General features: G+C 46.5%; 1 protein-coding gene across 5 annotated transcripts in view; it reads right to left on the minus strand.

The window, feature by feature from the left end:
* STK39 (serine/threonine kinase 39) overlaps nt 1–13,181 on the minus strand; it is a 491,161-nt gene that overhangs the window by 312,731 nt on the left and 165,249 nt on the right. For 2 of the 5 annotated variants that reach the window (XM_059053948.2, XM_067026248.1), the window contains exon 1: nt 9,484–9,966. The exons of 2 other annotated variants lie outside the window; for them this stretch is intronic. In XM_059053948.2, the coding sequence (XP_058909931.1) occupies nt 9,484–9,679 (196 nt within the window). In that variant the 5' untranslated portion in view covers nt 9,680–9,966. Of the gene's footprint in view, nt 1–9,483; nt 9,967–10,339; nt 10,491–13,181 lie in introns of those variants that run through there. One more of the 5 variants, XM_067026251.1, reaches the window with a different exon arrangement.

Here is a 13,181-nt window from a genome sequence, read left to right on the forward strand (position 1 = left end):
AACAAAGACAAGCCACGGCAATGAGAAGCCCGCGCACCGCATCGAGAAGCCGACGTACCGCAACAAAGAATAGCCCCTGGTCACCGCAACTAGAGAAAGACGCGCAGCAACGAAGACCCAACACAGCCAAAATATAACGGAAAAAAAAAAAAACACTGAACCGGGTAGGAAGCACTGGCCTGAGATTCTAAGGACTTCTGGACCACAGGCAAATCAAGTTAGGTTGTTAGAATCTTCAGTTGTCGAAACAAAGGAACAGGAATGGACTTTCTCTTCAGTTTCCTCCAAAATTAAATTTCATTATCCCCCTATATTCCTATGCTATTCCTCACTTAGGAGCTGACCTTAAAAAGTCAGCATTGACCTATCATTCCTACCCCTGGGCACTGTCTTCCCCTGCTTTCTTGAGTCATCTCATAATTAAGAAAGTGGCTGGTGACACTGCCAATTTCAAAGGAAGGGAGAAAGGAAAGGAAGGGAGGAAAGGACGAAGTGAGGGGAGGAAGAAGGAAGGACAGACCAAATAATTCAAAGTAAAATGTCAACAACACAAGACACGCCAATAGGAACCAATCCATAAAATGAATCCTTTTCAATCCCCAAACAAAACAGAGCAGGAAAGAAACCAGTAGGAATGCCCCTTATTACAAACCCCGGTACAAACTGATGTTACCATTCAAAACAAGATCACAAATTCTTCTAAGACCTCAACCATCAATAGAGTGATTGTGAGAAGTTCCAGAATTGTCACAGGTCACTGGCTTCTAAAATACTCCCCCAATGAAGATCTATCATTCACATGATAGAAAGTCATCAATCTCTACTTACCATACTAGCTCTTCTGGTACATCAGTGACTACACATTGGAAACCTGAACCCCATAAATGTCACCAGAATGTGTATTTTCACCTGAGTGAAGAATTGAATGAACACCCAGGACTAGGCCTCTGAGTTATACTAAATGCCACTTACTAGGAAGAAGTTTGAAAATAAAACTATTTTAAAATGATGTTTTAAGTTCTATCTTAAAATGATGTTTTCCCATATATCAAAATATACAATTAGTTTGAAAGGTCAATTCATCTAATTCCTCAATGTCCAAGAAGTTTTTTAAAGCTTTAAGTGAGAGTTTACTTCCAAATATTTGTTTGGCAAATGGGAAGAAACTTGAAATACATCAGCATTTACTCACATCAGATTCCCAAAGTGTTTATCTAAATCAATTTTGAACTAAAGCACTGCCAATACATTCTCTAAAGGACTGCTATTTCTCCTCTGCTTTCCAGTTAAGCCAAATCTGAAATGCCTTTTTAATTAATATACTGAATTCTTCTTTAGCAGCAAACACTTGACCAATGAACAGCGGATTTGGAAAAAGAAACACCTGAAGCACTTGAATCACTTCAGCCATCTTGGAGTTGTTTGGGTATAATTTAAGCAAAACTTTCCTGGAGGAAAATGCAAAACCTCACTTGATTACATGGAGTTTTTTTTTTTAACGGGGAAAAAAAACCTTTCCCAAAAATACACCACAGAGGAATTACAACACCTATTAGATTGGTTTTGACTTTAAAAGATCCAGTTCTATGGTCTTAGCACGTACCACACCAATCCTATCTCCCCCCCAGTCCCTTGTCATTTATAAAAATACAATTCCTGCCATCGTATCAACCTTTGAAAACCACCCATCTTGATATTCTGCTGCTGTTTCACCTGTATCCCTGATCTTCTTCAACAGTCCTGATTTCTACACAGCAAGAAGGCCCACAGATCTTCAAGGTTGGGTTATATATAACTACACAAACAGCAAGAGAGAGCTCATGGGTACACTCAAGAAAGGAAAGCTCTAGAGAAGAGGAGAGGCGAGCTAGGACTTTCCCACCCTCCTCTGCAATGCCTGAGTAAAAGGACGCAGACACTGTGGCAGGGAGCTCCGGGTCCTTTAATCTGGAGAGGCCACCTCGCAGAACAATGACCTCAGGAAAGCCAGGCCTCCGGCTGGCTGCCTGCCTGCCTGCCCGCCTGCCCGCCTGCACGGCACAGGCAGGTGCAAGTACTCAAAGTGCTTACTCTTGATCTGGGAGGATTAATGAGCTAATTTCTACAGAGCCCTTTAAGCTGATTGGCCCAAATGCAACTGAATAAGCATCATCATTAACCACAGGCAAGATTAAATCTTCAGGATCCAAGAAGGCAAATATTCAGAAGCGAAGCAATGTTCCTCTTCCACAGGGTGTGGGAGGGTATTTATCCCTAAAATTCAGACCTTCATGAAAACACTTATCTTTAATAGGAGGTGTGGGCTATGGAGGCCAAAGGCCTGTCCTCAAGGAGGAGTGCCGGGATGGGCAAGGAGGCAAACAATCTGCACAGGGTATGAGCACCACCAGGGGTGAAAGAGCCGAGAGGAGCAGAGGGGAAGGCGGTTCAGGGGCAGAGACTGTTTCTGTGAAATCATTTATTCCAGGTCTTAAAAGGGCGCCCGGATCAGGGTGGGTTCCGTTTATGAACATGCATCAAGCTATACATTTATGACATGTATACTCTTCCATGTGCATGTTACACTTCAATAAAGGTAACACTTAAAAGGAGAGACAGAGCTCTCTGTTAAATACATGAAAGTGGAGCGGAAGGGGTGTGGAAGGGTGTTCCAAGCAGAGGGAAAACTTGCCCAGTAGGGGCTGAGAAAGCATGAAGTATTTCAGCAACTGCAAAAGGTTCCTGAGAATAGAAATGACAAAGGGTGTGGGGCAGGGGGGGAACACACTGAATGGGAGGCAAGAGACAATTCCCAAAGGCCTTAAACCCCTGCTCAGAGTTCATCTTAAGGATGATGGAAGAGCCACTAAAACTGTTTAAGCCTGGGGGTAACTGATAAAAATTTGGGTACAGCAGTATCACCTTGGTAGCAATGCATATATTAGAGCTGGAAGCAAGGCTGCAGACAAGGAACGTTGTCAGGAAGTCATTACAGTCATCCAAGTAAGAACTGATAAGAGCCCGAACTGAACTGGCAATGGCCAAGAGGAAGAGTGAGAGACAGATCAAAGAAGGGATCCAGAACGCAGAGTATTTAGGACTGAGGACCAATCAGATGTGGGAGAGAGAGGAAGACGGGAAAGTGCAGGATAAGCAGCATGTTTCTGCTTCACATTCAAAGGTCTTGTGGAAGATGGAGAATGTTGAAGGAGCAGGATTAGGATGAAGCAAAGGTGGCGAGGCAGTGAGTTTCACTGTGAGTATGAAGTTCTGTGAAGTATCTAAACAAAGGTGTTTAAAACGTAGCCCTGGGGCTTCCCTGGTGGCGCAGTGGTTGGAAGTCCGCCTGCCAATGCAGGGGACACGGGTTCGGGCCCTGGTCCGGGAGAATCCCACATGCCGCGGAGCAACTGGGCCCGTGAGCCACAACTACTGAGCCTGCGCGTCTGGAGCCTGTGCTCCGCAACGAGAGGCCACGACAGTGAGAGGCCCGCGTACCGCGATGAAGAGTGGCCCCCGCTCACCGCAACTAGAGAAAACCCTCGCACAGAAACGAAGACCCAACACAGCCAAAAATAAATATATAAATAAATAAATAAAAATTTTTTAAAAGGTAGCCCTCATACCAGTCCAAAGACCAGAGAGGCCCTGGGCATTTTAGGCAGTGGTTGAAGCCTCAGACCCATAGAGAAGCGGATCCTGGAGCAGGGATACGCAGGGAAGGAGCAGGAGAAATGGCAGATGGTGCCAACTCCTGCAGAGACAGGAAGAGAGGGAAAGCCTGCAGTGTCCACTGGCTGCAGCCACAGAAGGTCACGGTGACTGTGGACATTCCAATTTTGGCTTCGTAGCAAGAGGGCAGACGCCAGATTGCAGTGATCTGAGAAGTGGATGGGAGGTTCTCCACTGGGAAGGGAAGGAAAGAGATAAGGCAGGAGCTAGAGAAAGAAGGAGTAGTGAGAGTGTCAGTGTTCTGTTCTCTTTTGCTGTGAATGATTAGAGGGAGACGAGACTATTTATAAGTAGAGGGAAGAGCGGAGAGGAAAGGAAGGAGACAGGAGAGCAACAGTGATGACCTGATCTGCAGACAAATGCCCCGTCCCCTGACCCGCTGGGGCACACAGTGACCATTTCTTTTAGTCAGCAGCATTTCCTGCCAGCGCGGCAGCCTCCGCAGGGCGGATGCAGAGGTGGGAGAAAAGTGCAGTCGGGGCAGGTTGCTTACAGAGCCCTTTCGCGACGGGCCGTACCTCCAGCAAACCTTCCCGCAGGATGCTCTCACCACTTGTCAGAGGGCCATCTGGCACCCGAGGCCCTGAGCTGTCCTGTTCCACAGGTCTCTGCAGCTTCCTCCCCGCAGGGGCCTCAGGCTGCCCCGCCAGCAGCCCACTGGAAGGCGCCGCCCACTGGAAGGCGGGGGCTCGCGGGCCAACTCCCCCTCCTGCACACTCCCTGATGCAAACCGAGCAGAGAAACTCTTCAGGAAGCTCCACAGTCTGGCCAGAGTCAGGGCAGTATTCTCTGCCGGTAACTCGGATCTGATCAGCCAGCGCAACGCACGGCACCGCAGGCTCGGACTCCCGGAGAGCTCGCCCTGTGCCAGGCACCGTTCTAAGTGCTCCAGAGTCTCCCTTTCTCTGCAACCCTATCGTTATCATCTACAGGTCGAAAATGAGGAAACCGAGTGCAGACACCTCCAAATAACTGGCTCAAGGTCGCGAGGCCAGCGACTGCCATTGCCAGGCCATCTGACTCCAGAGCCCGCCACGTTTTAAGTTACTCTCCAACACTATCAAAAATGGGGGATACAACAGACTTATAAGAGACAGGGGGAAATTTATAATTTTATCTGTCACAAATCAAATGCATAAAGTATTATAGAAATTCTAACATTAATTTCTGTTAACCCAGAGATTTTTCCCACATGCTAGTTTGAACAGCACATTTAAAAGCATTTCTGTTGTGAATGTACTTAACACCACCGAACTGTACACTTAGAAAATGGTTAAAATGGTAAGTCTTATGTTACCTACATTTGTATATTTTACCACAATAATGAAAAAAAAAACGAAAAGAGCAGTTTTATATACATTTTTCTCTTTACCAAAAAAAAAAAAAAGTGAAACGATATGAAAATCAAAACACCTGCATGAAGCTAAGCATCTCAGGACTCTGTTTTCTTCTAAAAAAAAAAAAGCCAACGTGGGACTTCCCTCGTGGTCCAGTGGTTAATACTCAGCGCTCCCAATGCAGGGGGCCCAGGCTCTATCCCTGGTCACGGAACTAGATCCCGCATGTATGCCCCAACTAAGAGTCCACATGCCACAACTAAGGAGCCCGCATGCCCCAACTAAAGATCCCGCGTGTTGCAACTAAGACCCAGCGCAGCCAAATAAATAAATAAATAAATGGCAAGTTAACAACTGACAGCAACAGCAAAGCAGTCCGGTTTAAAGGCCTGGGAGATTAAAATACACATTCAGTGCTCCAGGCCTCTGAGGTCCTGTGCAAAAGAGTGTGACGCAGTATAGTTCCACTGTCCTCAAGATCCCTCTAGAACACCTATAGAACCAGTTCTAATCCCTAAACCACAGAGCTCCACAGAACCTCTGAGAGCACAGAGCAGGAACGCTCTGGGCTGCTGCTCCTTGAAGACCTGGAGAGTTGCCTATTACTTGTGCCTGGGGGAGATGCACGGGAATGGTTAAACAAAGCTCCCGAGAGAGAAATAAACAGAGTACTCGAGAACCCCACTGTCAAACTACAGTTAGGAGTCTAGGAACCAAATTCTTTTTGTTGACTAGAACCAGAAATGCAGTAGGTGGTACTTTTGGATCACTCTAAATACTGCCCAGGATAAAAATGAAGCAACGCTGAGAAATAAGGTGCAAAACTACAGAAAGACTCGTCCTGCAAAAAATATCTAAGAAAATCAAACATGCTCTGAGGCGTGAGTCCGATTCAAATAAGGAAACTGATGCTGCATTGAATACAACTCTTTGACCGGAAAGTTCCTTGAGATTGTTCAATCGATTAAGGAAGACCAAGTCAACATTTACATGATTCACTTTTTGTTCTTTGTTTAGCAAATCAAAGTGATAATATTAATACCAACAACAAATAAACTAATTTTTCAACTAGCATATCTTTGGGTGCCCCATATTCTTCTAAAGAACGAATCTGAGAGTGAGATGGCGGTGGGGGGGGTTACCGGACAAAGACTGATGAGGCTGAAGAGTATTAAACAAGCTAGAACACCTCCCATGAGCAGTTATTTCTATAGGAGACAGAAATATTTGAAATCTACTAATATTGATGGCTAAAAGAAGGAATTTAATCATTTCACAACAATGGTTAACCCCTCTCTAAGTATAAAGCTCCCTCCAATAGACTGTACATCATTTCCAGGTCGCACACAAACTTTTGAACCAGATTACCATTACAAACTCTCCACTGATCTTTCACCACACAAGAACAACAATATAACAAAGAGAAAACTTTATTTTTAGACTTGCAAAATCCTGTGTTTATTTTTCTAAAACAGAAGTCCAACAACTGAACCTGCTTTGTTTGGACTTTAGTAAGCCTCTTCTAATCTTGAGACCCTCAACCTCTGCCAGCAGGAAACGAAGAAGAAAAAGTGCTCGGTGCCACGCTGCAAGGCTGAAACACCTTGCCTCTCTTGGCCTTCGGCTCAGGCACATCTGAGCCTCCTGCTGGTCACGGTTCACACTGCCGCAGCCCTATCATATGACACCTGCCTTGTGGCCGGGAGAGGCCAAGGCTGTCCACCCGCACTCATGTCGAAACTGGTCCAATGTTTGAACTACTAACTTCTGCGTGTAATGTTTAAGCAGAAGTGCTTAACCGCAAGTTCACTCTTCATTACTTAACTAGCATTAAACGCTAAATGGAAATGGGTTTGTAATTCCCTATAAACATTAAGACCCTGGAAAACCCTATTCCAGCAATTTGACTTCAACAACACGGGCCCTCCACAAGCCATCTCTTTCAGTTGGAAAAATACGAGATAAATTTTAAATGTAGAAAAGCCCTTTCCAGTGTGAAGGTGCAAAAATCAACGTAGAAGTAATAAGCAGGTGTTTCTGCTTGAAAATTCCTCAGGTAAATTTCGTCTTCTTAATTAATTTGACCAACCACAATTAACAATGCTGCTACTGCAAGCAGAAAGAAGCCCTGCAATCAATCCCATCACTTTAATTAAACTAAGATTTTATTCATTTTAGTTGACAAAACTGATCAGCTCAAAACATTGTTTTCAAAAAGCAAAGCTGGCATACTGACCCTAATAATTAACAAAATAAGCATATAAATTGATTATAAGTTAAGTGCTGGTCCTGACCCTATGGAAACTATGTGGCAGATACCATCATTCAACTTTTATGCATCATCCCTATGTGCTGGAAGCAGAGGGATAGATAAGACCCTGGAAGAGTTCACAGCTAGGAACTCCTAGCTAGGAAAGGCAGCAATGGAAATAATCAGGCACCTTACAAACTTACTCAGACTTCAAAATTCAGCCCAGATGTCTTCTGTGGAATACCCTGTTTCCTTATTTCTCCTAGCAGTCAATCCCTCCTTTGTGCTCTACCAGTGTTCACTCATCACATCTTACAGAGTCGTTTACTTGGGAAGTCCTTGAAGGCAGGGACAATTTTTAATTTCTATACTGCTAGCACCTACCTAGCACGATGCTTGGGACATAGTAGGCCTTTAGATTTTGCTGGCCAAATAAAAATTATGGAGTTACATGCTGTGAGATATAAAAAGAGGGGCAGAAGAAGCCACCATACTTTACCTTGGGAGAAGCAGAAGGTTTCTCAAGAACATTCACACTGGCCTTGGAAGCTGAGTGAGATTCACTACAAAGATGGGCACTTAAAGAGCCTGTAACAGGCAACAAGGAATGGAAGGCCAGATGGGTCCTGACTAATAGCTGACTATTCAGGGTACAATCAATGCAATCAGAATATAAGGGGGCAAGCCAGTTGAGAGTAGGCCTTAAACCTGGGAAGATGAAAGGGCTTAGCTACCAGGTTAAAGGAGTTTTCACTAAATACTCTAGGCTTTAGAAGCCCTTGAAAATATTTAATCCACGCAGTGACAGGAAGACTCATCCTTTTAGAGTCTTTGGCCAAAAGTTATGAAAGTTCTTGGTTTTCAAAGAATTTTATGTACAGATGCCTGTTTTAGGTTATTTGGAGCTTTTATATCCTAGGTTATATGCCCTTCAGTATTTATTTCAGTCTATGCTGTTTCATTTACACAGTAGCAGATAAAGGCTCGTTCAAACACCTAATGAAATTCTTAGTATCTGTTTTAATTTTTTTAAGGGAGGAGTGGAGCATTCATTTTAATGAAAAGAAATAAAAAGTTTAAGAGAAATATCCTGAATTCCTTTTTCATCACCATACTTAAATATCAAGATATGGGAAGGCAGCATCCCATCCCAGCGCCAGTAAGGTTAGAAGCTGAGGGCCCACTTTACCTGGTGGGTTCCCTAACTGGGTTTAACAAGCCTCTCAGACGAGATGATCCAATAAGGGTCAACACAACTCTCCTGGTCCTTCACGTGCCTGGCCCAGGGAAAGGTAACGCCGGCTTCTTGCCATTCGACTTTGCCAAGTTTTTTAAAACGTAAGATAAGGTGTATTTGTGGGCCGACTAGAAGGCACCGAAAGGCAGGGAGCAGATCACCGACAGTCTCGGCTTTCACTCTTGCAGCTCGGCCTTGGACCAGAGGGAAGCATCGGCCCGGCGCAGGGCAGGAGGCCAGGGTGCCTGCTTTCCACGGGCGACCGGACTGGGCGGCAGGCGGCGCGCCCCGCTACCGAGAGGCGGGTACCCGGGAACGCCGGGCTTCGCGGAGAGCCGGGCTGCGAGGCGGGCGTGGAGCAGCGGCTGTCAGGGAGGGAGGCCAGCATCCTCCCCGGCCTCGGGAAAGAACCTGGGCCTCCGCAACTCCTACGTAGCCCGGTTACCCACGCCGAGAGGCTGCTGACGGGAGACCTAGGCGCGGAGCTTCGAGAGCAGAGGCGCGGCTGCGCCCGCTGGATCCCCCAGGACGCGGCCCCCAAGGCGCGACACGGGGGCGCTGGAAGCCGAGGGCGGCGCCCCCGCAACCCCACCCCGGCCGCGGCTGCCTGCTCGCGTGGCCACCGACCACAGGCTGCGGGCCCGGCGCGCGGGAGGAAGAAGATGCGGCGGCATTGTCGGGTCCCCACTTCCGCCGCCCCGGCGATCGAGGAGATAAAAGTTTGCAGCATGCGGCTCGTCTGCAGTGCGAGTCACATCCGCCGCGCCGCCTCCTGCAGCACCAGCGCTCACGGAACAAATAAATTTTTTTTAAAAAAAGCTGTTGAAGCCGGTAGGCCCAGAAGCCGACCGCTCTGCCTCCCAGGCGTGCATGGAGGCAAGCCCAGCATCCCGCGTCCCCTCCCGCCCGGCCTCAGCGCCCGGCCCCGCCGCGCCCGCCGCACTGACCGATAACCTCCTGCAGCTCATACGCGTCCCTGCAGATGGGCCAGCCGGCCGCCTGCGCCGCTGGGGCTGGGGCCACGAGCGCCACCGGAGCCGGCGCTGCTGTCGCGGCGGCTGGGGCCGCCGCCGCCGCCGGTGTTACCGGGGCCGCCTGCTGGGGCTGCTGGACGTGCACGGGCGAGCCGCTCGGCTCCGCCATGATGCTGCCGGAGGAGAGCGAGAAGACGCGCCGGCCGGCGGACGACCTTCCACTTGAAACTTCCCTTCCGTCCCCTCGCCGCCGACACCTCTCGACCAGCGCACGCCCTCCCCGCCCGCCGACGCCGCCGACGCCGCCGCTGGAGCCAGCCACGAGGGGAGGGAGCAAGGGAGGCCGAGCCGGGCGGAGGGAGGAGGCAGCGCCACCGGAGGCGGGGAGGGGGGGAGGAGGCGGTGGCGGCGGCGGCTACGGCCGCCGCGCTCGCCGCGCGCCCCGAGCCTCGCGCGCGCAGTTCTCTGTCTCCGCGAGGGGAACCGCCGCCCCGCCGCCCTCTCCCGCCCTGCTCGCGGCCGGGGAAGTTTCCACCGGAGGGGAGCGAGGCCGGGTTGGGTTGATTTTCGGGGCCCGCGTCCCTCGCCCCCTCACTCCCTGCTTTCCCTGCGCCTTCGCCCCAGACAGTCGGACTCTCCGGAAGATGTCCCTTGGGGACCCCGAGGACGGGGTCGTTGAACTGCCGTCAGGTTCTCAGATTCAGAAGTCTCCCCAAGTAAAGAGAACCTGAAGTTCATTTACAAGTCAGCGAGTGAGACACCTACACGCCGGCCATTTGTAGGACGCCAGTTAAAAAATAACCCGAGTTGTAACTTTCCGGCCACCTACCTGCCAATATCCCTTTCCCCACCTTGCCTAATCTAATCGCAGCCCTTCTAGTTTTTTCTTAGTGAAACATGATTCCTTAGGTCTCTGGCTGTTCACAGACTTTCTTCATTTGTTCCAAGCCGCTTGGATCCCAGGGAGGTGATGAAAGGACCTGTGCAGTTACAATAATAAGTGTAAGAGAAATGTGGACACTATTTCAAATTTTAGACCCTTAATAACAAGCCACATTAACCCGTTAGGACAACAGATAGCAGGCATTTCTTTTACAGAGCATACTGGTTGTCAAAGTTTGTACCACAGCATAAATAAACTGTTGGAAACGATTGCTGCTTTTCATCACTCCCAAAATTACCTCATCCTTAAAATTGCTATGGTATAACCATAGGTCTTCCTAATTAAAGGTGTCATATTTAACGCTGAATGTTCTCTGTGTTCCCCTTAGATGACCAAGATTGCACCATCCTTGTCTTAAGGTGAAACGGTGCAGTGACCCAATGGTCATAATGGTCATTTGGCCAAAATTATCTTGTGTAGTTTTCATGATGAGGACTACTGAAAAAGTAAAAATAATGAGCATATTAAAAAAAATCAGAAAGATTGTGATACTTTGTCTCCTGTGTTTATATACAAAAATCTCCTTAAATTTTTTTAAAGATAATTCAGATGAAACCCAGAAATTCATTAGGAGAAACGTTGTATGTCTAATCAAAACATTGATGGAAACCGAACGGTGAGTATGCTTAATCTCTCACAGCATGATGGAACAGTTGGGGTAAAACAACTCCTGTGCTCTGGTCTACACACAGAAATTTATGCTGAACTGAGAAGTTGTACATTCTTTTATGAAGGCGTGTTCAAAAACTGTATTAATTTTAATGTCTGTCAAGAAACAGACAACTTCAAGAACAAATAAATTCTAGGCCTCTGATGTTTCAAGGGGGAAAGAATAGGGAACAGGAATGCTGTAACTGTTCACCTCTTAAAGTGCTGCTCCCAATCCGAAGAACATTTAAGGACTATATTTAGGGAAAAGAAAAATGATTAAATGATTTCGACTACCATTTTGTCATATGAATTTATATTTTGACTTTTAAACCATGAAGGCCGGGAAACTGTGAAGGCCAGGAAAGTTCTTGGAGCTTAATAAGAAAACATAATGTTGTCAAGACCAATAGCACAGATTTGAATCAAACACAGATCACTTAGTTTCCCACAAAGAACAAGTGTTCTGTAGTCATATACCAGATATCTGTACCCAGCGGACTACTTTCCAAATGGCTCCTAGGATGATGACTTGTAAGAACTGATGACTGAGTGCAGACCCATCACTACTGCCAGTAAATCAGTTTAAAGAACATTTACTATCAGTGGCCTTTGGCATCATTTTTATATATGAAGAACAGAGCATGAATTATATTTTTAAATTATATAAAAGCATTGGATTAGGATTTTAAGTTAATGTTTCCATAAACAACTGAGTAGAGTGGTACTTAAAACTTGGAAATATATGTATTTAAAAAGTATTCAACTGATATGCAATTTCCCCTGAAAACCTATTACTAAATTTAAACTGAAAGGTGGCAGGGGAGGAAGTCTTTAAAATGTAAATAAACAACGTTTATTTCAATACATATCTTTATTCTTTATTTATCTTTATTTTTTTCTTTATTTACATTTAGTCAGACTTTAAAACATTAGAAAGAAAAAATAAGAGGCCAAATTTTGTTAAGTGTTTACAACCACCTCATTATATGTCAGGGTTTCTTAACTTCAGCAGTTTCGATGCCAGGTTATTCTCTGTGTTGTAGGGCTCTGTTCTCCTGGCCTCAACTCACTAGATGCCAGTAGTACCCCCGCTCTCAGTCATGACTATCAAAAAGGACCCCAGATGTTGCCAAATGTCCTCTGAAGAGCAAATCACTGCTTTAGGTAAACTGAATATACAAAATTGTCATTTTATAAACAGATTATTGCAGTGGTTATTTGCATTACAAAGAGTTTAAATAGGTTTTAGTTATTCACAAATCCTGAAGAGGATCAGAATATGCTACACCAAATATGCCACTTTGGCATAAGAATTATTTTGAGCTGAAGGCAATTAAGAAACAATAGACACAGGAAACGTTCTCTTCCCTCCCCCAGTCTGCCTAAAAACATGGCATAAATTGCCCTTTTGTAAATGAAATTTCCATTTATAAAGGAAATTTCCATTTGCAAAGGTGCCCCCTCTCCCATACCAGGAAGAGGAGAATGACTGTTATGGCGATGGTGCTGAGATGAGTCTGCACAAACAACTCTTATCTACCGGTAGTTTCCCCCATACATTTCCTAGTTACCTTCCCACAACTTACCCACACCCCCAGAAGCCCAAACCCCCTTTTCCTTGTCTAGTCATTTCTCCATAATTTATCACCCTTTGTTAAAATGGTATATAAGCCCCCATTTCTAACCACCCCTTTGAGTTATTCATCACTGAGTACTCCCACACAAATGTGCATTTCACATGCAAATAAACTGTGTTTCCTCTTGCTAATCTGTCTTTTGTCAGTTTAATTCACAGGCCTCCATTTACTAAATTTGAGAAGTTAAAGGAAAAGATTTCCTCCTGTACAACCTTTTGGACATCTAAAAGAAGATGTGGGGCTTCCCTGGTGGCGCAGTGGTTGAGAGTCTGCCTGCCGATGCAGGGGACGCGGGTTTGTGCCCCGGTCTGGGAAGATCCCACATGCCACAGAGTGGCTGGGCCCGTGAGCCATGGTCGCTGAGCCTGCGCGTCCGGAGCCTGTGCTCCGCAACGGGAGAGGCCACAACAGTGAGAGGCCCGCGTACCACAAAAAAATAA

Source organism: Kogia breviceps, chromosome 2, assembly GCF_026419965.1.
Source record: "Kogia breviceps isolate mKogBre1 chromosome 2, mKogBre1 haplotype 1, whole genome shotgun sequence".
Lineage (NCBI taxonomy): Eukaryota > Metazoa > Chordata > Mammalia > Artiodactyla > Physeteridae > Kogia > Kogia breviceps.